This window comes from Geotrypetes seraphini, chromosome 3 (assembly GCF_902459505.1).
Source record: "Geotrypetes seraphini chromosome 3, aGeoSer1.1, whole genome shotgun sequence".
Classification (NCBI taxonomy): Eukaryota; Metazoa; Chordata; class Amphibia; order Gymnophiona; family Dermophiidae; genus Geotrypetes; species Geotrypetes seraphini.
The window spans coordinates 283,105,585-283,129,192 of NC_047086.1; the positions used below are offsets into that span (position 1 = coordinate 283,105,585).

The window sequence follows — 23,608 nt, forward strand, 5'->3', positions numbered from 1 at the left end:
TCTTTGGTAAGCAGGACTAAAAGAGAACAACGGATCCCAGAAGGACAACCAATAATGGGGAAACAAGCTGAGGAGGAAACAGATACACCACACGAGGAGGATGACCGAGACGAGGCTTGGAGACTAGCAACTTACGAGGGGGACGCCAGGAGTGCCAAACCATGAGGAACACCAGCAAGAAAGGCGAACAACCGGGACTTACATTGCTTGTACACTAACACTAGGAGCCTAGGGGCTAAAATGGGAGAGCTGGAAGTATTAGCCTGCAAAAAGGGCCTAGACATAATCGGAGTCACAGAAACGTGGTGGACTGATGACAATAAATGGGATGTGGCTTTACCAAGATTCAAACTCTACAGGAGAGATAGGTCACACAAAAAGGGTGGAGGAATAGCGCTATATATAAAAGATTCCATACCTTCAACCAGGATGGAAACAACAGTAAGGGCGGACGACTTGGAATCATTATGGGTTAAACTACCAGGAGGAGCAGGAACAGACATAAAATTAGGTCTGTACTATCGCCCACCTGGACAATCGGAAGAAATTGACCAGGACCTGGAGGCCGAACTGAGGCAATTATGCAAAAGCGGAAGCATGGTGGTGATGGGGGACTTCAACTACCCGGGAATAGATTGGAGCATCGGGCACTCAAGCTGTACGAGAGAGATCAAATTCATGGAAGTCACGAGGGACTGTTTCATGGAACAGCTGGTCACGGAACCAACACGGGGAAATGCCACTCTTTACCTAATCTTCAACGGACTAGGGGGACCCGCTAAGGAGGTGGCGATACTAGCCCCACTAGGAAACAGCGATCACAACACGATCCAGTACAGGCTAGAAATTGGACCATCAAAGGTGAAAAGAACCACAACGACAGCACTCAACTTCAAAAAAGGGAATTATGATGCCATGAGGAAAATGGTGGGAAAGAAACTCATCGATACCACAAGGAAGATAGAGTCCATAGAAAAGGCCTGGACCCTACTCAAGGGCACGAAGCACAGAACCTGTGCGTCCCCAAGTTCAGGAAAGGGTGCAAGAAAAATAGAACAAAAAACCCAGTGTGGATAACAAATGCAGTGAAAAAGGCAATAAGCGATAAGAAGGCATCATTCAAACAATGGAAAAAGGACCAGACAGAAGACAACCAAAAGGAGCATAAAAGACACCAAAAGGAGTGTCACCAAGTGGTTAGGAAAGCAAAAAGAGAATATGAAGAAAGACTGGCAGGAGAAGCAACAAACTTCAAATCATTCTTCAGGTATGTCAAGGGGAAGCAACCAGCTAGGGAGGAAGTAGGACCCTTGGATGATGGAGACAGAAAGGGAGTGGTAAAAGAGGAAAAGTTAAATGAGGCAGGTTAAATGAGTTCTTCACGTCAGTTTTCACAATGGAGGACACAACCAACATTCCGGAACCCGAGGAGATTGGAAAAGGAGATCAGGATGAAAATCTGGTCCAACTAGAGGTGAGCAAGATGGATATCCTCAGGCAGATAGACAGGCTAAAGTGCGACAAATCGCCAGGTCCGGACGGCATTCACCCAAGGGTACTCAAGGAACTAAGGAACGAAATAGCTGAGCCACTTCGACAAATATGCAACCTATCCCTAAAAACTGGAGAGATCCCAGAGGACTGGAAAATAGCAAATGTCACACCCATCTTCAAGAAAGGCTCAAGGGGAGACCCAGGAAACCACAGGCCGGTGAGCTTGACCTCGGTCCCTGGAAAGATGATGGAAGCGCTGATTAAAGACAGCATTTGGGAACACATCGAAAACAATGGGCAACTAAAGTCGAGCCAACATGGCTTCTGCAAGGGCAGGTCATGCCTCACGAACTTATTATACTTCTTTGAGGGGGTGAACAGCCAGGTGGATAGAGGGGAATCCATAGACATCATTTACCTTGACTTCCAAAAAGCCTTTGACAAGGTACCACACGAAAGACTGCTAAGGAAGCTATGGAACCACGGGGTGCAAGGGGAGGTCCACCTATGGATCAAAAACTGGCTGGCGGACAGGAAACAGAGGGTTGGAGTAAAGGGCCATTACTCAGATTGGCAAAGGGTCACGAGCGGAGTTCCACAGGGGTCGGTGCTGGGACCGCTCCTGTTCAATATATTTATTAACGACCTGGAGGCGGGAACAAAATGTGAGGTTATTAAATTTGCGGATGACACTAAATTATACAGCAGGGTCATAAACATGGAGGACTGCGAAGAACTCCAAAAAGATCTGACAACACTGGAAGAGTGGGCCAAAAAGTGGCAAATGAGCTTCAACATAGGGTAATGCAAGATCATGCATATTGGGAAAAAGAACCCGATGTTCACTTACAAGATGGGGGGATCACCGCTAGGGGTGAGCAACCTTGAAAGAGACCTGGGAGTGATGGTGGACACAACATTGAAGGCGTCGGCGCAGTGCGCCACAGCCTCAAGGAAAGCGAACAAAATGTTGGGTATCATTAAAAAGGTATCACAACCAGGACGAAGGAAGTCATCCTGCCACTGTATCGTGCAATGGTGCGCCCGCACCTGGAGTACTGTGTCCAGTACTGGTCGCCGTACCTCAAGAAAGACATGGCGATACTTGAGAGAGTCCAGAGAAGAGCAACTAAGCTAATAAAAGGTATGAGGGACCTCTCATATACTGGCAGACTGAAAAAGCTGGGGCTTTTCTCCCTGGAAAAACGACGACTCAGGGGAGACATGATAGAAACCTTCAAGATCATGAAGGGCATAGAAAAAGTGGATAGGGACAGATTTTTCAAACTAAGGGGAACCACAGGTACAAGGGGGCATTCAGAGAAATTGAAAGGGGAAAGGTTTAGAACAAACGCCAGGAAGTTCTTTTTCACCCAGAGGGTGGTGGATACATGGAACGCGCTGCCGGAGGATGTGATAGGCAGAAGTACGCTACAGGGCTTCAAAGAAGGTCTGGACAGGTACCTGGAGGACAAAGGGATTGAGGGGTACAGATAGGAGTAGAGGTAAGGTTATAGGGACAGGATTAGAGGTAAATTACAAAATTAGTCAGAGACCACTGTTCAGGCAGTGGGCCTGATGGGCCGCCGCAGGAGCGGACCGCTGGGCAGGATGAACCTCTGGTCTGCCCCAGCGGAGGCAACTTCTTATGTTCTTATGTTCCCCCAGCTTCCCTGCTCTTACCTTAAGGCTAATACGGCAGCCTGTAAGATCGCTGGTGGTATAGTGATCTCTGCAGCTGCCTGTCGTCCTCAGTGGCATGTTCTCTCTGCTACGGTCCTGCCCCTGCTCTGATGTCAGGGGCAGCAGAGAGAACGTGCCGCTGAGGATGACGGGCAGTTGCAGGGATCGCTATAGCACGAGTGATCCTGCAGGCTGCTGTATTAGCTGCTTAAAGTAAGTGCGGGGAAGCTGGGGGAACATGCAGGCAGGGGGGGGGGCAGGCCTTTGCGGGGGAGAAGGCCTTCACGGCGGGGGGGGGGGGGGAGCAGGCCTTCGCATCGGGGAGGAGGAAGAAGAGTGCCTTCACGGCAGGAGGCAGGCCTGTGCAGAGGGAGGAGGAGGAAGGAGTAAGAGAGGGGAGGGGAGATGCCAGACCTGGGGTGAACTGAAGGGAAGAGAGAGATCAAACCAAAAAGAGGGGGAGGAAAGCAGAGGAGAGGTGCTGGACTAATGGAGAGAGGGAGAGAAATATGCAGGACCACAAGGGGAAGGGTATAAGAGGGACAGATACTGCTCCAAAGTAGGTGGGCAGGGTGCAGGATGGCAGGAGAGATGATAAGAGAAAGCCTGTACCTGGGGAAGGGAATACAGGAGATAAGGAAGAGAGAAAGAAGAAGCTAGATATGGGGAGAGATAAGATGCTGGGCATGGAGGGAGCATAGGAAGGGGGACAGTACTGAAGAGGAGAATAGAGACAGGGACACAGAAGAGAGATGCTGGATGAAGGAGTAGTTGAGAAAAGGAGAGATGGTGGATCTGTGGAAGGTGGGGTCCATTGCTACAGCTGCGGGGGGTTGGAGATGAACAAAAGGAAAGATGCCAGACCTCTAGGGGAGGAAAGGGAAACAAAAGGGGAGGACAGAGATGGAAGATGGATGGTTAGCAAGGAGAAAGAAGAAAGAAGGAGAGCCTGATCAGTAGACAACCAAACCAACATGGGACCAACATGATTTGAAAAATGACCAGACAACAAAAGGTAGGAAAAATAATTGTATTTTCTGTTTTGTGATTACAATATGTCAGATTTGAAATGTGTATTCTTCCAGAGCAGGTGTTAGACCGCGAACGTGAGCTAGGATTTAACAGAGAAGAAAAGTATTTTGTTTGTTTATTTTGTTTACACCACAGGACCGGTATGGGTAGGAAAGGGCAAAGGGGGTGAAGAGGCTATATAATAAACCCACCAGGATGTTTGGAGAAAACCACCCAATTGGGCAGGAAAATTAAATTGAAAAATCGATTCAATAGGCTGAATCAAATTGAATGAAATATTTTTTTTTCCTGAATCGGGCAGCACTAGTATAGAGACATCAAGAACCATATTAATTTTCCCACATATTGATTTCCAAAAATTGAGTATCGAACAATAAAACAACAAATGATCCAGTGTCCCTAGTTCAAGATGACAATGCCTGATTATAATATATGACATAGGAGGGAGGGTGGGGGGAGGGAAAATTTGAATTTTAAAGAAATAGATCATTATTTTTATATATATATATATATATATATATATATAATGAGGGGGGTACAATATTTTAGGAAGATACGATCAAATGTAAGAATTTAAGTGTTTTTAAATGTTCAATTGTTAAACATCATTTACTGTACTTGATTTTAAGATATGAAATGAATAAGGATTTTTTTTTAAAAGATGACAATGCCAGCATCTATTAGACTTTGAACTATTCAACTTTTGTAAACGAACAGGGGTCCAAAAAATTCTATATAACAAAAAAAACCAAGTTTGTCTCATAGATGCTGACACTGTACATCTCATTCTCCAAGTCCAAATCTGTAGCCATTGCATAGCAGAAATATGCTGCTTTGTTTCTATACTCCAGATGTCTCTTAAACTTGTTAGGTTTTTTTCGCCAAATATTCAGTTTTAAAATTGTCTTCAGTGTTCTCCCTAGGGCCTTTTAGCCGGGCGCTCTGCCCGGCTAATTTAGATGACCACCTGGGTAAATTCTGCTGCTGCCGCCGCTGCTCAACATAAAAAGAAAAACAAAACGGCTTGGAGATTTCACGCCTTAGCCCGTAGCAAACTTATGCTCTGGGGCTCTTACGTGTGCGTGCCGGCTTCCCTTCTCTTCCCTCCGAAACTGGAAGTTATGTCCGAGGGAGGGGGAAGAGAAGGGAAGCCGGCACGCACATATTAGAGTCCCGAAGCATGCATTCGCTACGGGCTAAGGCGGGAGATAGGTCAGTGAAGCTTACAATTTGCTCTTCTTGCTGCCGGGTCCTGCCTACTTTCTGTTTCTGCGAAGGCAGGACCCGGCAGCATTTCTGCGATCTTGGGCCGATCAGCCTTCCTCTCCCCGATGTCAATTCTGCCGTCGCTGCCTGGCTGGGTCAGAACTTCCTCTCCGACGGCAGAATTGATGTCAGGGAGAGGAATGCTTGTCGGCCCGAAGCAGGTAAGCAGGTAGAGCTTGGGGTGGCGGCAGCGGTGGCTTTGGGGCCTGATATCCGATGATGGCGACGGCTTGGGGGGCCTGTTCCCCGATGGCAGCAGCAGTGGCTTGGGGGAGGGCAGGGAGAAAGAAAGAAATAGGGCAGGCAGGGAGACATAGGAAAGAAGAGAAACAGAAAAAAAGAAAGGGGGCATGGGGGACCTCTCATATACTGACAGACTGAAAAAGCTGGGGCTTTTCTCGCTGGAAAAGCGACGACTTAGAGGAGACATGATAGAAACCTTCAAGATCATGAAGGGCATAGAAAAAGTGGACAGGGACAGATTTTTCAAACTATGGGGAACCACAAGTACAAGGGGGCACTCAGTGAAATTGAGAGGGGAAAGGTTTAGAACAAATGCCAGGAAGTTCTTTTTCACCCAGAGGGTGGTGGATACATGGAACGCGCTACCGGAGGATGTGATAAGCAGAAGCACGCTACAGGGCTTCAAAGAAGGTCTGGACAGGTACCTGGAGGACAAAGGGATTGAGGGGTACAGAGAAGAGTAGAGGTAAGGTTTTAGGGATAGGATTAGAGGTAAATTGTAAAATTAGTCAGAGACCACTGTTCAGGCAGTGGGCCTGATGGGCCGCCGCGAGAGCGGACCGCTGGGCGAGATGGACCTCTGGTCTGCCTCAGCGGAGGCAACTTCTTATGTTCTTAAGAGAGAAAGAAAGAAAGGTCATGGAGAGAGGAAGAAAAAGTTGGGGGAGGGAATGAGGTCTGGAGGAGAGGAAGCATACAGGCTGAATGAAGGAAAGAAAGATTGGATGCTGTGACAAACCCAGCACCAGCACTAGCCCAGTCCCTGATAGGATTAAGTGCAGAAGAATGGACCAGATTGATTCTGGCGCTCAACTTGAGGCTGACCTCCCTTGCCCCTATAATCAAAGTGATAGTGAGCTGGAACAGAGGCAGGCAGGTTGGCAACAGCAGCTTCCGGGCTTTAGAACAGCTAAAGAAGCCACAAGGAAAGTAGCTGCAGTTGAAAAACCCAGGCAGAGGAAAACTGCTGTAGAGCCAAAACCCATCCCCCGCTACAGGCTGAAGGGGATTGGCTCTGGTCTGTTTAAAAGCAGGCAGAGACAAACAGGAGGGGGAGGAGCGAGTGACGAGGGGGAGTCACTCCCACAGCCCAAGGCAGGAGAGGAGCTGTGGAACAGGGCAGCAGAGGAAAATGTGCTGGATTATCCCATGCAGGATTTGGAAGAAGTCTTAACCCCTTCATACTATCCAGTGCCAGACCAGGTAGAAGGCATGGAGATAGAAGTAGCTGGCCCTAGGGTAGAAGGCCAGTTAGAAGGTATGGAATTCTGAATGAAAGAATGCAGCAACAGGGAAACTGTTTGTGCTTTGTGTTTTCTTTTTGCATATCGGTTTTTTCCTCTCTGCTGCCCAAGTTAAACCTGAAGAAGGGGATATATATATTGAGCTGTATAAGCATGAGAAGTTGGAGAATAATACTTGCCTGAAGTCTGAATCAAGTTATGCATTCAAAGACAAGTTTGTGAACCAGATGCAGGCTGAACTGTTTAAAGTGCAGTTGGAACTGTAGGAAAGTTGCTGTGACTCCCGTTGCAGGGAGCTAATTAGATTAACCGTCTCAGCTGTGTGATTTGTGCCTGCACGTAGGAGCTGTGAGAAAAGCTGAACTGCTAACAGAGTGTGCTGTGACGATTTTTGCCTACTGAGTTCTGGTCTGCTTGAAAATGTACTGTAAGTTTGATTTTTGCCAATTTACTATTTTTGTTCAATGACCTGCAAAGTGATATTGTTTTGCTGTTGCATATCTTTTGACCTGGAGGTCAGAATAAACCATTTATGTTTTCCTAAAGAACTCGTTTGCTTGGTGATATAGTGAAACCTTGTACTTACCCTATATCTCGAGGGGCCTAGACCGTTGTCTGGGGCCGCCTAAAAATTTAAATTTAGTGATCAAAATGTGTCTAAATTTATATCTGCTGTCTATATTTTATACTATGGTCCCCTTTTACTAAACCGCACTGTTTTAGTGCAGGGAGCCTCTGAGCATTGAGAGCTGCGCTGGGCATTCAGCGCAGTTCCCTGCGCTAAAAACTGCTATTGTGGTTTAGTAAAAAGGAATGGGGTATATTTGTCTATTTTTGTATGGTTGTTACTGAGGTGACAGTGCATAGAGTTATCTGCTTTGACCTTTTTGAAAAAGACCCGAAATAGGAATGATAATTAACATTTTCTATGCATACAGTGTGCTTTGTGTTTTTAAAAAATTTTATTGTTGGTAGGTCATTTTAAAAGTAGCTCGCAAGCCCAAAAAGTGTGGGCACCACTGCTCTAGAACATCGCTCCTTAGTTTTATCAAATGGTGCAGTGAGCACTTTACATCTTATCACCTCATTCTTTCTTTTTTCTCCTCATGTACAGCATGGTTGCCTTATGCTACTTTCACTACCACTTGCAGTCAGGTTCGGCATTTTATTATGGTTTTGGTTTTTTATTTAGTTTTTCACCAGTATTTTCATTTATTTATTAAAGCAGCCTTTTTAACAGCCCAATGCCCCTCACCTATCAGTGTGCATTCAATCCATTGCCGACACTTTTTTGGCGCCTCTTTCAACGGATCAAATATCATAGTTCCACTGTCGCGTGTTCACATTTATTCTGCGTACGAGTTTATCTCATCAGTGCAGAGATCTTTTCGGTAAGTCCATTTTACTCTCTCTTTTTTACTTTCCCGAGTGCTGTGGTTTTATTCCTTGGTTTTAATAGAAGCTCATTTGAATAATAATTTAGATTTTTCCCATGTTTCACTTTTCATCTACCCGGTCGACTTGTCTTTGAACTACTATCGGCTTATGTTTTCAAGATACACTTTGTATTATCAGCTTTTCATTTCCCATACGTTTACTTTTGGCCTGTTTAGGTCTATATAGTCTAGGCATACTGTTTGTAACCAGCCATCATTATGTATATGCCCTATTTTAGAGGGGGGTGTTAAGTTCTTTTAGCATGTTATTTCATTAATTCTGAGTTACAATATGTTGTTCTTGGTTTTTAGTTTACACATTACTTATTCTTTTCTATGACATGTTCGCATCGCAATTTTACTCAAAAGTATAAATAGGTATCCATATTTCCATTCTAGTTTCATCACGGTGCTCTGGTTTTGGCTCCAGTATTTATCACTTCCATCCACCAGGTCTGGCTATCAGTTACCGTCTCATATTTTAAAGACTCACTTGTTATAATTAGCGGTGATCCACACGTCTCTTCATAATGGACATGTCTGATTTTAGCATTTGAATCTTAGTACTATGGGTTTGGTCTTTTCTGGTTTCCTTTCTATAGTCTGCTTTTCGTCTGGAGTCTTGAGTTTAGAATTACATTTTATGACATATTTTTGTGGTTATAATTGTATGACATATCTAAATCGGTCAAGTTATCCATTCTTTTTATTATTTTTTGCCCCCTCATACAGTGGTAGACCGCCCCGGGTGCCAGCCCTAGGGGGGTACAGAGCTGGCTGGATCCAGAACCTTCTGAGCTGCTCTAAATGGCACCTGCACCTCAGCGCGGCTGCCATACTTATTCCGAAGTAGGGTCGGCAGCCGCACTGAAGTGCAGGAAGGTCCCGCGATGACTGCATTTGCCGCCTCTGCCTCCGGAAGACGTAAGTGATGTCGGAAGGGGTGGACCGGCAGCTGCAGTCATTGCAGAATCTTGCTGCAACTCCCTGCGTCTGCCGGCCCACCCCCTCCAACGTCACTTACATCTTTCAGTGGCAACAGAAGCAGTCATCATGGGGCCTTGCTGATTTGGAGGGAGAGAGGAGCATAGAAGGGTGGTGGAGGGAGAAAAAGGGGGTCAGGGTGGTATGGAATGGTGGTGGAGGGAGATAAAGGGGGCAGATGCTGATGGAAGTGGGGGGAAGAGAGAGGAGAGAGTGAAATGCCAGACCATGGGGTGTGGGAGAGGGAAGGGAAGAAGAGAGAGATGCCAGACCATTGGAGGAGGGAAGGGAAGAAGATGGATGCCAGAATAATAGGGGTGAAGGGATAGATGGAAGGGGAATACAAGGAGAGAAGATGCCATATAGAAGGGGCAGAGAGAGGGTAGACAGTGGATGAAAGGAATTGAGTGACAAGACTATGAGTAAAGCAGAAACCAGAGAAGACAATGTAGAAAAAAATTCTATTTATTTTTTTGCTTTAGGGGAGATGCATCACTGTTTCTGTGGTGTTGCATTGTATGCAGAGTTCAGCTTCTTGGTGGTTCAATTTAACCTTTGTCTATGTTTTTTTTCTATTTTATCCCCCCATTTTACAAAACTGTAGAGCGTTTTTTTAGCACCGGCCATGGTGGTAATTGCTCAGAATTCTATGAGAGTCTGAGCTGTTACCACCATGGCTAAAAACCACATTACAGTTTTGTAAAAGGGAGAGGGGTTAGTTTGTGATTACATATTCCATACTAGGTGAGGGTGTTTTCTGTGTTATGTGTATCCGAAAGACATGGTTTTCAGTTAGGATTGACTGTGTAGGATTGATCTGTACCAGTCTGGCTTGTTTAGTTTTACAATGGGTGTATTGATGAACTGCTCACTGCAGTATGTAAGATGCTGCCTTGTCCTAGGTACACTCTTGTGTGATGTTTGGATTGTTACTAAAAATCATGTTTTTTATATAGATGGGGGGTGTCAAAAAATGATGGGCCTCGGGTGTTACATATGCTAGGTACCACCACAAATGACCCAGATAGGTACCACCACAAATGACCCAGATATCATGAAAACACAATGTGCAAAATAATAAATACTTTCAGTAATGGTTGATGCTGTAATGTCCGATAGTATGATACAAGAACAGCATAGGTTATTAAATAACTCAAAATGAAGGAAAAAGCCTCAGAAAAGGGCCCTCCCACCTCCACCGAAGTGGTTTGTTAAAGGTGGTTGAGCAGTAACCTCATTGGCAAAAAAACCTTCAATGTAATTGTAGCCTTATGCTGTACTTTGCTTAATGAAAAACAAAACAAAAGATAGAAGAAAAATGTTTTCCAACTTATTTTTTCCAACTTACTGATCAGCTGAAGATAAGTTGGAAAAAAATTTTCTTCTATGTTTAGTTTTGTTTTTCATTAAGCAAAGTTCAGCATAAGGCTATAATAATATTGAAGGTTTTTTGCCAATGAGGTTACTGCTCAACCACCTTTAACAAACCACTTCAGTGGAGGTGTTTGGGCCCTTTTCTGAGGCTTTTTCCTTCATTTTGAGTTATTTAATAACTTATGCTGTCCTTGTATCATACTATAGGACATTACAGCATCAACCATTACTGAAGGTGTTTATTATTTTACATATACGTACTAGGTACACCACTGCCTTCATAGTTTATATCTAATCCACAAGCCTGCTTTTAGGACCTACAGGGTATGTATCCCTCTGATTCATGACAATTTCACTTCTCATGTTATCTTATCCATTCTTTTTATTATACAACTGCCCAGATAAGCAGTTGTCTTTGACGTGATTGGACCTTGAAAACTAACGGTAACAGTGTTCTCCCCAGAAATTTTTTCCAGCCATGAAAAACATTTGCTACATTTAGTGTGCCACAAAAAACATTTGCTCCGTTTAGTGTGCTGGAATTAAAAAAGTTTGAGAGACACTGCTCTATACCATTTGAAAGAGGGCAAATATCTAATTATTCACTTCTAGAATTGGATACTTCTTAAATTTAATAAAAATATTATGGAACAAGTGTCAAACCTTAAGAAAGGCAGTCATATTGAGCATTGGAAATTAACTAATACAAATAGTACACATTTAGGGCTCCTTTTACTAAGCTGCGATAGCGGTTTTACCGTGCACTTAGCTCGCGCAGAATTGCCGCATGTGCTAGACGCTAATGCCAGCATTGAGCTGGCGTTAGTTCTAGCAGTGTAGCGTGGCAATTCTGCATGCGCTAAAAACGCTATTGCAGCTTAGTAAAAGGAGCCCTTAATTTTCCCTACCACCAAATTTCCCCGTCCCGCCCCACCCGGCTACTTTTTCATGCCACCTGGCTGGAAAAAATTTCTGGGGAGAACACTGGTCTTCCTTATGATTTGAGAGAACTGGTAATGAGGGAGGAGCAGAAGTCTCACGAGCTAGAATCACACCATCTGTGACACGCCCCTTAGTTTCCCTGCCCACTGCACCTCAGCCACTGCAGCGGAGACAGTGGACTGGGAGCTATTTTTGGCATTCTGTGTGCAACTGCACTGCCCAAGCAGCCCTTGGGGCTGCTTTGAGAAGGGAACTTATAGGACAGGTAGTGCAATCGACTGCTTGGCCCAGAAAAAATATCCTGACTTCTCATAGACTATAGATTATTTATTGAGATTTATTAACCACCTTTATGAAGAAATTCACCCTTCATTTCTTGCTGTAGAAGCTGATGGAATATGATAAGGTTTAAAAAAAAATGGCATCATGTCCCAACACCAAGGGATGGATGACGTTTCACCCAAAATGGTATTACCTCACGTGACTGTGAGATATCATATTCCATGCATTTTGCATATTTTCATCTCACACATTTTTCTCAAAGTACTTTCTACATAAAAATAGCTGGAACCCTCTGGTAGATTTACCAGCTTTGGATCTTGCTTCGTGGTAACAGGGCAGTGCGTACTGGACTCAGGATACTTCTTCCCATAATATTTTCCATATACAGTATAATAATAATAACTTTATTTTTGTATACCCAATACCACAAGCAGTTCAGGGTGGTTTACAGAGGAAGAGACTGTATACAGACAGCAGTGTTATAGAAAAAGACTTTCACATTACATTAGCAGGCCAAGAGTAGTCAAGGTTTATCCGGAAGCATTTCAGAGATATAACAAGGCAGGAAAGGAGTCAGAGAAATTTATCAAAGAGATAGGTTTTAATTGATTTCCTGAAGGTTTGGAAGGAGGGTGCATTTGAAATGAAGGTGGTTAGACATTTATTCCATTTGCCTGCTTGGAATGATAGTGATATATCAAGGAATCTCTTGTAGATGCAGCCCTTCAAGGATGGGAAGGCAAATGGATAGGCACTACGGCCCCGTTTCTATAAACTATGTCTAGTTTAGGCATGCGTTAGACGTCCTTGTGGAGCAAATGCCAATCAGCATTACTTAGGTGTTGGATATACGTCTGATTTCCGTTTTCAGAAATCCACTTTTTCCTCATATAGACGTCCCTATGATGTTATATATAAAAATGTTTTTTTTTACTGATTTGTTATTATTTCAGGATTGTAAGCGTTAACATAATAAAACCAAAGTATACTATCATTAAAATGATAATAAAAACACAGTATACCAAGTTTAAAAATATATTTATAATATTAGTTTCAGTAGGAGTTGATCTGGGAACATCAGTGTGCATATTGAAAAAATGTGACATGCTTACACGCTAACCTTCACTCTAATTCACTGTGCTAGACAATGAGCCATACAATAATAGCAATTCTGATTTGATTATACTACTCCTTATAGATAGTGAATGGCAGTTAATTCTGCTAGGAGACAAGACAAGGTAGATCTCACTTTCCTGTTGTATCCTTTTTCTTCATTATTGCAGAATTGTATACTTCAACAGTATGAAAACAAAAAAAGTCATAAAGTATGCCATGTTTAAAAGGATAAGTATAAGTTTGCCTATTCACTGAGAGGTACTGAGTGGGAGTTGAACTGAAAACATCAGTATGGAAGGGGGAAGCTTCACTCCTGTGCTACACAGAAACTTGTATAGCAATGGCATAATTGGCTCCTATAAGAAGTGTAAAGCATAGGACTTTGAGCATCATATAGGCTTCAGATAGATGTGGTTTAAGCTCCAGAAAGGCTTTAGCACGATACATATTAATTAGGCAACCTACATCATCCAATCAGCTTTCTCTAGGCATCCCACAGATGTTATTTGAGAGAGGTTTTTAGAAGCGATTCCTTGCTCTAAATAACACTCTCTTTCTCATGAAACATTGCTACAATCAGCTCATTTTTCAAAGCAAACAAAAAGCCCATAACTTCAATTGGCCAAGCTTAAAAACTGAATAAAACACAGAACAGACCTGAATGGGGCTTCTAGTTCATTGCAAATGGAGGTATGCAGCTGCACAATGATGACCTCATTGTGACATCATCAAAGTGCACCTGCAAAGTAGAATGCCACAAATAAAAGATGGGCTGGGAGTTGAATTTACAACCTCTGGAAGATCAGTACAGCACTTTTACTCATTGAGCTACACCACCTTCCACTCCAGTTTCTGACTTCCCTGTCGAATCATAGCTTAGTGATCTGCTAAGATAAAATCTGCTTAGCTATCATCTCAGTTAGCTGAGACAAAAGACTGGTAGTTCAATGGCTTAAAGCATTGCTTTTCATTGTCCCAAAAGCCAGAATCTCAAGTAGGGCTCAATAAATGTGACATGGATTCAAATACTGCTGTTTTTTTATCAAATGCAAACTCAACTTTTGGAATAGATTGTGCTGTTTGAGATGAAAATTAGATGTGATTGGTCTGTAGCTTGTCATTTTTATTAAAATGAGTATTTTGTCAGCTGAAGGACATGAGGGAGTTGAACCCAGACCTGGCTGTTCTTTTGCTAAACTCATTTGGGTTGATATTTATTGGCAGCAATTCTAAGATGTCTACATTAGCCTAGCTGAATAACAAAACATGTACTTTCTAAATAAATGTTGACTAAAAAAGGCAGTCCATCATCTAGACTCTCTTTTAGAGCTAATAGAAAGTTGTTAAAATAAGCGCAGGTGATATTGGGACTTGAACCAGTGAGCTGGAGAGGATGGGCAAGGTACAACAAGGCACCTTAGCTTGGTGAGCTGTTGCTCACCAATGGTGACAGAGTCACAAAGGTTTCGGTAGGTGAGGCATTGGCCTCCAGTGACCACAACATGGTATGATTTCACCTCAGGAAGGGAGTCACTAGGTCAAATACATCAACAAAGGTCCTTAACTTTAAGGGAGCTAACTTCCAGAGCATGGGAGATTATGTCTATGAGGCACTGCAAAACCGGGACACAACGGACAATGTGGAGGTAATGTGGTCGGCTCTGAAATCTACCCTACAGGAAGCAACCAACCTCTATATAAAGACTGTGAGTAAACGACGGAGAAATAACAGACCCCAATGGTTCTCAGTGGAGATCTCGGAATTACCGTATTTTCGCGGATATAACGCGCGTGTTATACGCGTTTTTACCTACCGCGCATACCCCTCGCGCGTTATACGCGTGAGCGCGGTATACAAAAGTTTTTCTACATAGTTCCCACCCCGCCCGACGCCCGATTCACCCCCCCCCAGCAGGACCGCTCGCACCCCCACCCCGAACGACCGTTCGCACGCGCTCCCACCCGCACCCGCGATCGGAGCAAGAGGGAGCGCAAGCTCTCTTGCCCGGCCGACTCCCCGACAATATCGGGCCAGGAGGGAGCCCAAACCCTCCTGCCCTCGACACAAACCCCCCTCCCTCCCTCCAACGACCGCCCCCCCAAGAACCTCCGATCGCCCCCCCAGCCAACCCGCGACCCCCCTGGCCGACCCCCACGACACCCCCACCCCCCTTCCCCGTACCTTTGCTAGTTGGCCGGACAGACGGGAGCCAAACCCGCCTGTCCGGCAGGCAGCCAACGACGGAATGAGGCCGGATTGGCCCATCCGTCCCAAAGCTCCGCCTACTGGTGGGGCCTAAGGCGCATGGGCCAATCAGAATAGGCCCTGGAGCCTTAGGTCCCACCTGGGGGCGTGGCCTGAGGCACATGGGCCCAACCCGACCATGTGCCTCAGGCCGCGCCCCCAGGTGGGACCTAAGGCTCCAGGGCCTATTCTGATTGGCCCACGCGCCTTAGGCCCCACCAGTAGGCGGAGCTTTGGGATGGATGGGCCAATCCGGCCTCATTCCGTCGTTGGCTGCCTGCCGGACAGGCGGGTTTGGCTCCCGTCTGTCCGGCCAACTAGCAAAGGTACGGGGAAGGGGGGTGGGGGTGTCGTGGGGGTCGGCCAGGGGGGTCGCGGGTCGGCTGGGGGGGCGATCGGAGGTTCTTGGGGGGGGGGGCGGTCGTTGGAGGGAGGGAGGGGGGTTTGCGTCAAGGGCAGGAGGGCCTGGGATCCCTCCTGCCCGTAATGTAGTGCGGGGTGGGGGTAGGGGGTCGCCGTGGCCAGGAGGGTTTGGGCTCCCTCCTGGCCCGATATTGTCGGGGAGTCGGCCGGGCAAGAGGGCTTGGGCTCCCTCTTGCTCCGATCGCGGGTGCGGGTGGGAGCGCGTGCGAGCGGTCGTTCGGGGTGGGGGTGCGAGCGGTCCTGCTGGGGGGGGGTGAATCGGGCGTCGGGCGGGGTGGGGGTAGGGGGTCGCCGTGGCCAGGAGGGTTTGGGCTCCCTTCTGGCCCGATATTGTCGGGGAGTCGGCGGTCCTTCGGGGTGGGGGTGCGAGTGGTCCTGCCGGGGGGGGGGGGGGGGCAGGGCAGGGCGGGTAAACGGAGAGTCGGGACAGCGCACGGAGAGTCGGGGAGGGCGAAAGGAGAGTCGGGGGTGGCCAGAGGAGAGTCGGGGCGGGCGAAAGGAGAGTCGGGGTGGCCAGAGGAGAGTCGGGGCGGGCGAAAGGACAGTCGGGCAGCATGCGCGTTATACCCGTGAGCGCGGTATACAAAAGTTTTTATACATAATATTGTGGTTTCTACGCGCTATACCCGTGTGCGCGTTTTACACGGGTGCGCGTTATATCCGCGAAAATACGGTAGTTAAGCAGAAGAAAAGAGCATTTGTATCCTACAAACAACGAACGGAAGCTAAAGAAGCTAAACAAGCCTATCAATGTGGTTGACAGTCCAACCGTGCCCGTGGGTCATTAGAGTGGGCAGACTTGTTGGGCCATGGCCCTTTTCTGCTGTCATCTTCTATGTTTCTATCTGGTGAATCTAGAACTGTTAAAACAGCAGTCAGGAATGCCAAACTCCGGATGGAAGAGAATATAGCTAGGCATGTAAACAAAGAGGATAAATCCTTTTTCAGGTATGTTAGCGACAGAAAAAAGAATACAGACGGGATTGTGCCCCTAAGGAAACCTGACAGTAACTATGTAGACTCGGACTCCTACAAAGCTGAACTACTCAATGGATACTTCTGCTCGGTCTTTACCTGTGAGGCGCCGGGATCCGGACCGCAGCCGCAAACAAGGGTGTGCTCGGAGGACCCATTCCGGGATTTTTAATTTACCGCGAGCAATGTATACTATGAGCTATCGAGGCTAAAAGTGAACAAAGCAATGAGGCCGGGTAATCTGCACCCCAGAGTACTTTGAGAACTGAGAGATGTCCTGGCAGAGCCGTTTTCAATCTTTCCCTAAACAAGGGAAAAGTCCCCTTGGACTGGAAAATTGCTAACGTCATTCCGCTCCACAAAAAGGGATGCAGGTCAGAGGCTGAAAATTACAGACCGGTGAGTCTCACATCAATAGTGTGTAAACTTAAGGAAACGTTGATTAAAAACAGATTTGATACGATTCTAGATTCCGAGAAGCTAAGGGACCCTCAGCAGCATGAGTTCACGAAGGGAAGGTCTTGTCAATCCAATCTGATAAGTTTCTTTGACTGGGTAATGAAACAACTGGACAGGGGGGAATCCCTGGATATCGTATATTTAGACTTCAGTAAAGCTTTTGATAGTGTCCCACACCATAGATTATTAAACAAGATGAAAGCGATGGGATTAGGAGAAACTTTGACGGCATGGGTTAAAGACTGGCTCAGTGGTAGACTTCAGAGGGTAGTGGTAAATGGTACCCCCTCAGAAACATCGGCTGTGGCCAGTGGAGTGTCACAGGGCTCGGTCTTGGGTTCGATACCTGCCTCAGGGACTTCGAGGTAAAATTACACTATTCGCTGATGACGCTAAGCTATGCAACGTGGTTGACAGTGCAGCCATGCCCAACACTATGAGGCAGGACCTAATTTTACTGGAACAATGGTCTAAAACTTGGCAACTGAGCTTTAATGCCAAAAAGTGTAAGGTTATGCACCTTGGTAGCGGTAACCCCAGCAGAACATACACCCTGAACGGGGAAACCTTAACAAGAACCGTCGAAGAACGGGACCTGGGTGTAATCATTAGCGAAGATATGAAGACGGCCACTCAGGTGGAGAAAGCTTTGGCCAAGGCTAGACGAATGCTGGGTTGCATCCGAAGAAGTTTTGTCAGGCGAAAGCCTGAAGTCATAATGCCGTTGTACAGGTCCATGGTGAGACCTCATCTGGAGTACTGTGTTCAGTTTTGGAGGCTACATTATCAAAAAGACGTGAAGAGAATTGAATTGGTTCAGTGAATGGCCACCAAGATGGTCTCGGGACTCAAGGATCTCCCATATGAAGAGCGTCTAAGCAGGCTGCAGCTATATTCTCTCGAAAAACAGAGAGAGAGAGGAAACATGATAGAGACGTTCAAATATCTTAAAGGCCGTATCGAGGTGGGGGAAGATATCCTTTTTCTTATGGGTTCCACGGCAACAAGAGGGCATCCACTCAAACTCAAGGGTGGGAGATTTCATGTTGATATCAGGAAGTACTTCTTCACCGAAAGGGTGGTTGATCGTTGGAATGGCCTTCCACATCAGGTAGTTGAGGCCAGCAACGTGCTCGACTTCAAGAAATGATGGGATAAACATGTGGGTTCACTTCGGGAAATTGCTTAGGGGAGTGTTCTTTTAAGGGGAGGGTTCTTCTGAGTGGGCAGATATGTTGGGCCGACAGCCCTTTTCTGCTGTCATATTCTATGTTTCTAAACTAAACTAAACCTTAAGTTTGTATACCGCATCATCTCCACAAAAGTAGAGCTCGACACAGTTTACAGGAATTGATATAGAAAGGAACTCCAATAAAGAGGGGAAGGACTTAGTAAAGAGGAAGATAGAGGGACTTAGCATATCGAAGAGGGGGGGAGTAGTTACATTTTAGAAAAAATCCAGGTTTTCAAATGTTTTCGGATGCATTGGAGGGAGGTCGTACTCCGAAGCGGGGCAGTAAAGCCGCTCCACAGCTCGATGATCCTGAAGAGGAGGGATGTCCCTAGTTTTCCTGTGTGGGATATGCCTTTTAAAGAGGGGAAGGATAGTTTGAATTTTTGTGTAGATCTGGTGGAATTAGGATTCGAGGAGATCCAAGATAGTGGGAAAAGAGGAGGAAGGATACCATGTAGAGACTTGAAGGCTAGACAGGCGCATTTGTAGTGAACCCTAAGGATTGCTGGGAGCCAGTGAAGCTTAGACAGAAGCGGGGAGACGTGGTCGAATTTGCTTTTTGCTAAGATTAGTTTAGCCGCGGTGTTCTGAATCCGCTGAAGTCTAAGAAGGCTTTCTTTGTTAGGCTTAAGTAGATGGAGTTACAGTAATCTAATCTGGAAAGAATGATGGATTAGACGAGGACGGCAAAGTGTTGTTGATGGAAGCAGGATCTCACTTTGCTTAACATGTGGAGATTGAAGAAGCATTTTTTTACTAAGGAGTTGAGGTGATCGTTGAAGGATAGTGTAGAGTCAATGATGATTCCCAGAACTTTGCTTGAGTGCTCATGCTTCAATGTGGTGCCAGAGGATAGTGGGATGAGGGTGGGTAGCTGATCTTCAAAAGACAGGCATCGGTCCAGGATGACTCCAAGGATTTTGATAGTAGAATTAATTGGGTAATCTAACCCGTTTAATTTCAAAGAGGTATTCGTTAACTTGTAATTAGGACTTGCTAAGAAAATCTTGTTTTTTTCTGGGTTCAGTTTTAATTTAAATTGTGTAGTCCATTGTTCTACCTTGGTGAGAACAGATGAGGTGAGTTGTTCTGTCTCTTGTGTCAGTGAGGTTATGGGAATGATAATTGTAATGTCATCTGCGTATATATACGATTTCAATTTTAAGTCAGATAACATATGTCCCAATGATGCCATGTAGACGTTTAATAGAGAAGGGGAGAGAGGAGAGCCCCGTGGAACTCCGCACGGATTACACCAAGATTCGGAAAAGGTTCCGTCACTGTGAACCTGGTAAGTGCAGTTTTTTAAGAAGCCTGTAAACCAGTTTAGTACCTGTCCAAAAATGCCAATAGAATCGAGTCATCTAAGCAGAATGTCATGGTCAACAAGGTCAAAGGCACTCCTCAAGTCAAACTGAAGTACCAGTGCGCTTTTTCCCAGGGAAAACAAATGGAAGAGGTAATCAGTCAGCGATGCTAAGACTGTTTCCATACTATAATTTGTGCGAAAACCAGACTGAGAATCGTGTAGAATGTTGAACTTCTCTAAATATTTCATGAGATCAATGTTAACTAGTCCTTCCATTAGTTTAAGGAAAAGTGGTATGTTGGCAATGGGTCTGTAGTTGGCAGCCGAAGAGACTGACTCCTTGGAGTCTGGGACAGGGGTAGGAAGCTTTTACCAGCTGGCTTATCTCGGACCCTGCTACTTTCATGTTAGTTTGCGCTGGTTCTCTCACTTACATCCATCAACTTCAGCAGCAATAAAGTATTAGTGGATCCACTTCCACTTTCCACCTCTGACACATCCCCTCCCAAAAAAAAGAAAACAAAAATATCGAGTGCTGAGCCCATGCAGATGGCAAAACTAATGCAGAATGCTTTGTTCCTGTGTTAGACATTTGTTAGCTTAGTAAAAGCTCCTTAGTTGCTCTGCAGGAAACAGAAAATATTTTCCTAATGGGAAAGGACATAAGGACAAAGTCGTTCAAAGTTGTTAAATCACAAGAGGATTGCAAGAAAACATTGGGAGACTGGGAGTCTGGGCATCAAAGTGGCAGATGACAATATGAGAAAATGCAAAGTGATGCTTGTGGATAAGAGGAACCCAAACTTTAGCTACGTGATGCAAGGTTTCATGTTAGGAGTCACTGCCCAAAAATGTTCTAGGTGTCATCATTGAGAATACATTGAAACCCTTGGCTCAATGTGTGGCAGTGGCAGCTTAGAAAGCAAATAGAATGCTAAGAATTATCAGAAAATGAATGGAAAAGATAATGTTAAAAATGACTTTGTAGCGCTCTGGAATTCATTGTCAGAGAATGTGGTGAAATCAGTTAGCTTAGCAGGCTTTAAAAAAAGGTTTGGTTAATTTCCTAAAAGAGAAGTCCATAGGCCATTATTGAGATGGCTTGGGCAAATCCACTGCTTATTCCTAGGATAAGCAGCATAAAATATCTTTACTACTTGGTATCTAGCTAGGTACTTTGGACCTGGGTTGGTCACTGTTGGAAACAAGAGACTGGGCTTGATGGATCTTCAGTCTGTCCCAGTATAGCAATTCTGATTTTCTTACGTTCTCTAAAAACACTATCAATCCAGTGACTAGTCGCTCCATTGTAAAATTTTTCATGAGATGAGCTGTCTGTTATGAAAGAGACACATGGTTTCAGAAGCACAAAGCTCCGACACTACAGTAAAAAAATACTGTGGTGGGAGTGATTTTTTTTTTCTTTTTCTTCTTTAAATCATGATGCTCAGCACAAAAGCATGAAAATTATATGCATGCATTTCGGGCAGAGCATCACAGGTGAAAGGGGGAGGAACTGTGTCTGACGTTTGCTCAGAAGAGCAATCACTAGGCACTGCACCTCCCTCCTGTGGGTGCATAAAAAAAAAAGCTGCAGCTCCTGCTTTCTGCTGGCTCAATGGCAGGGGAATCCCTGAACAGCTGAGCCAGCAGGCCTCCCCACAGCTGGCAGCAGGGGTTTTCCCTGCTGGCTCAGCTGTTTGGGGATTCCACCTGAGCCGTTAGGGAGAACAGGGGCTGCCTTAGTCCCCCCTCCCACCATTCTCCCCTTGAGCCACAAGGAGAACCCCTAGTCCCCCCCTCCTACTGAGTCCCTCTACCCCCCCCCAAAAAAAAAGGCCTGGTGGTCTGTGGGTTGGATTGGGTCAGACAGAGCTCCAAGAACCCCCCCAGCTCCAAGAACCTCCCCTCCATACCCTTGAGAACTCCCCAGCTCCAGTACCTTTTGTAGAAAATTTTGCAGGAGCGATGCCAACTCCCTCTTTCCGGCAGGCCACATCTCTTCAAATTGTCGGCCTTCCCCTTCCCGATACATCCTGGAATGCACTAGAAGGGGGTCTAAGACTGTGATTGGTTCAGGTGCCTAAGGCTCCTCCCCTGGGAGGAGCTTCCAAATCAAAATAAAATATTTTTATACCCACCCTTCAGGACTCAATAAGGACCTTGGCTTGCTTTCCCACTACAAAGAAACACAAACTGTTTTGTCACCTGTCTGTCTCCTATTTAACAAAGATCTTGGCTTTCCACTACAAAGAAATTCAAACTGCTTTGCTACCTCTTTGTTTCCAGCTACCATTGAAATGCTTTCATGTTTCCTTTATATATACTGATTTTTTGCCAACATTTGCTTATTTATGATCTGAGGAAGAAGAGGTTACCTTCGAAAGCTAATCATAAACTACTTTGTTAGTCTAATAAAAAAGGTAATTTTTTTCCTTTAGGTTTTTGTCTTATTTCTACATATTACCTCCTCTTTAAAGTGACCCAACTCATCATTGATCTAGAGACCAATAACCAGTTCAACAAACCCACATAACTCCTTATTGGCTCTATTCACTAGACAGCAACACTTATTTATTTATTTAAAATTATTTATAGCCCACCTATCCACAAATATACAAAATCAAAATAATAATAAAAAAATCCAAATACAAAACAGCAGAAAAACAGCATAAAGAGAATTATTATAACTCAAACTGACTTGCTAAATAAAAAAACAAACGCTCAAACAGCAACGTTTTCACCCCTTTCTGAAATGCCAAAGCATGTTTGATTGACGCAACAATAGAGGTAAGGCATTCCACAACACAGGGCCCTGCACAGAAAGCAGTCCGAAGAAATTGATGGAGAAATGACGGACGAGTTTAAACACAACTGCAAGGGAGGCAGTGCAGTTATCATGGGTGATTTCAATTATCCGGGGATAGACTGGAACCTAGGCAACTCCGGCTGCAGTAGGGAGACCAAGTTCCTGGATGCTGTAGGCGATTGCTTCCTGGAACAACTTGTCAAGGAAAATACAAGAGGAAATGCAATTCTGGACTTACCGTATTTTTCACTCCATAAGACGCACCTCACCATAAGATGCACCCCCAGATTTAGAGAAGGAAAACAAGAAAAAACCCATTCTGAACCAAATTGTATACTAATATAAACCCAATACCTTTAAATTCCATCCCAGCCCCCTCAATCAATCATCATTTTTGCATACCCTATCACCTTTAAATTCCGTCCTAGTCCCCCCCCATCAATCATCATTTTTACATACCTCCCAGCACATTTAAATTCAGTTCCAGCCCCCCAGCACCTTTAAATTCGGACCCAGCACCGTTAAATTCAATCCCAGCCTCCCAGCACCGTTAAATTCCATCATCCCCCTCCCCCCCCGGCGGGCCACTGTGGCACCATCTATTGACAATTTATATGTGGCCAAGTTTGAAGATTTACATTTAACAGCACATAAATTCAAAAGGAGTATCCTTCTCTGCAAACATATAGATGACATTTTCATGTTGTGGTGATGAAAAAAATTATTCTGGAATTTCTCAAATAGCTCAATAACAGAAATTCTAACTTGCAGTTTAAGATGGATTACCCTAAAAAGAAAAATTGCTTTTCTGAATATTTTAATTAAGTATTGACACAGTAAATTTCGTACCAGTATCTGGTGCTGGAGAAGGATTTTAGGTGTGCCGTGGACTACCAGAAGAACTAACAAATTAATTCTGGAAGAGATCAAACCGGCTATGTCACTTGAAGCCCAAATGAAGAAGTTACAACAGTCTTATTTTGGTCACACCATCAGAAGAGAGAGGGGGTCACGTGATGCAGCTTGCCTAAACATACGCAGGAGAGGAGAGCTCCGCA

The 23,608-nt window shown here is 45.1% G+C and overlaps 1 protein-coding gene across 4 annotated transcripts in view; it reads left to right on the top strand.

Moving 5' to 3' along the window:
- The window catches only part of CAPN9 (calpain 9), a 158,718-nt gene that overhangs the window by 12,167 nt on the left and 122,943 nt on the right, over positions 1-23,608 (top strand). The window contains exon 1 of one of the 4 annotated variants that reach the window (XM_033938000.1): positions 6,785-6,921. The exons of the other annotated variants lie outside the window; for them this stretch is intronic. Within the exon in view, the coding sequence (XP_033793891.1) occupies positions 6,868-6,921 (54 nt within the window). The 5' untranslated portion in view covers positions 6,785-6,867. Of the gene's footprint in view, positions 1-6,784; positions 6,922-23,608 lie in introns of those variants that run through there. 4 annotated transcript variants of the gene reach the window in all.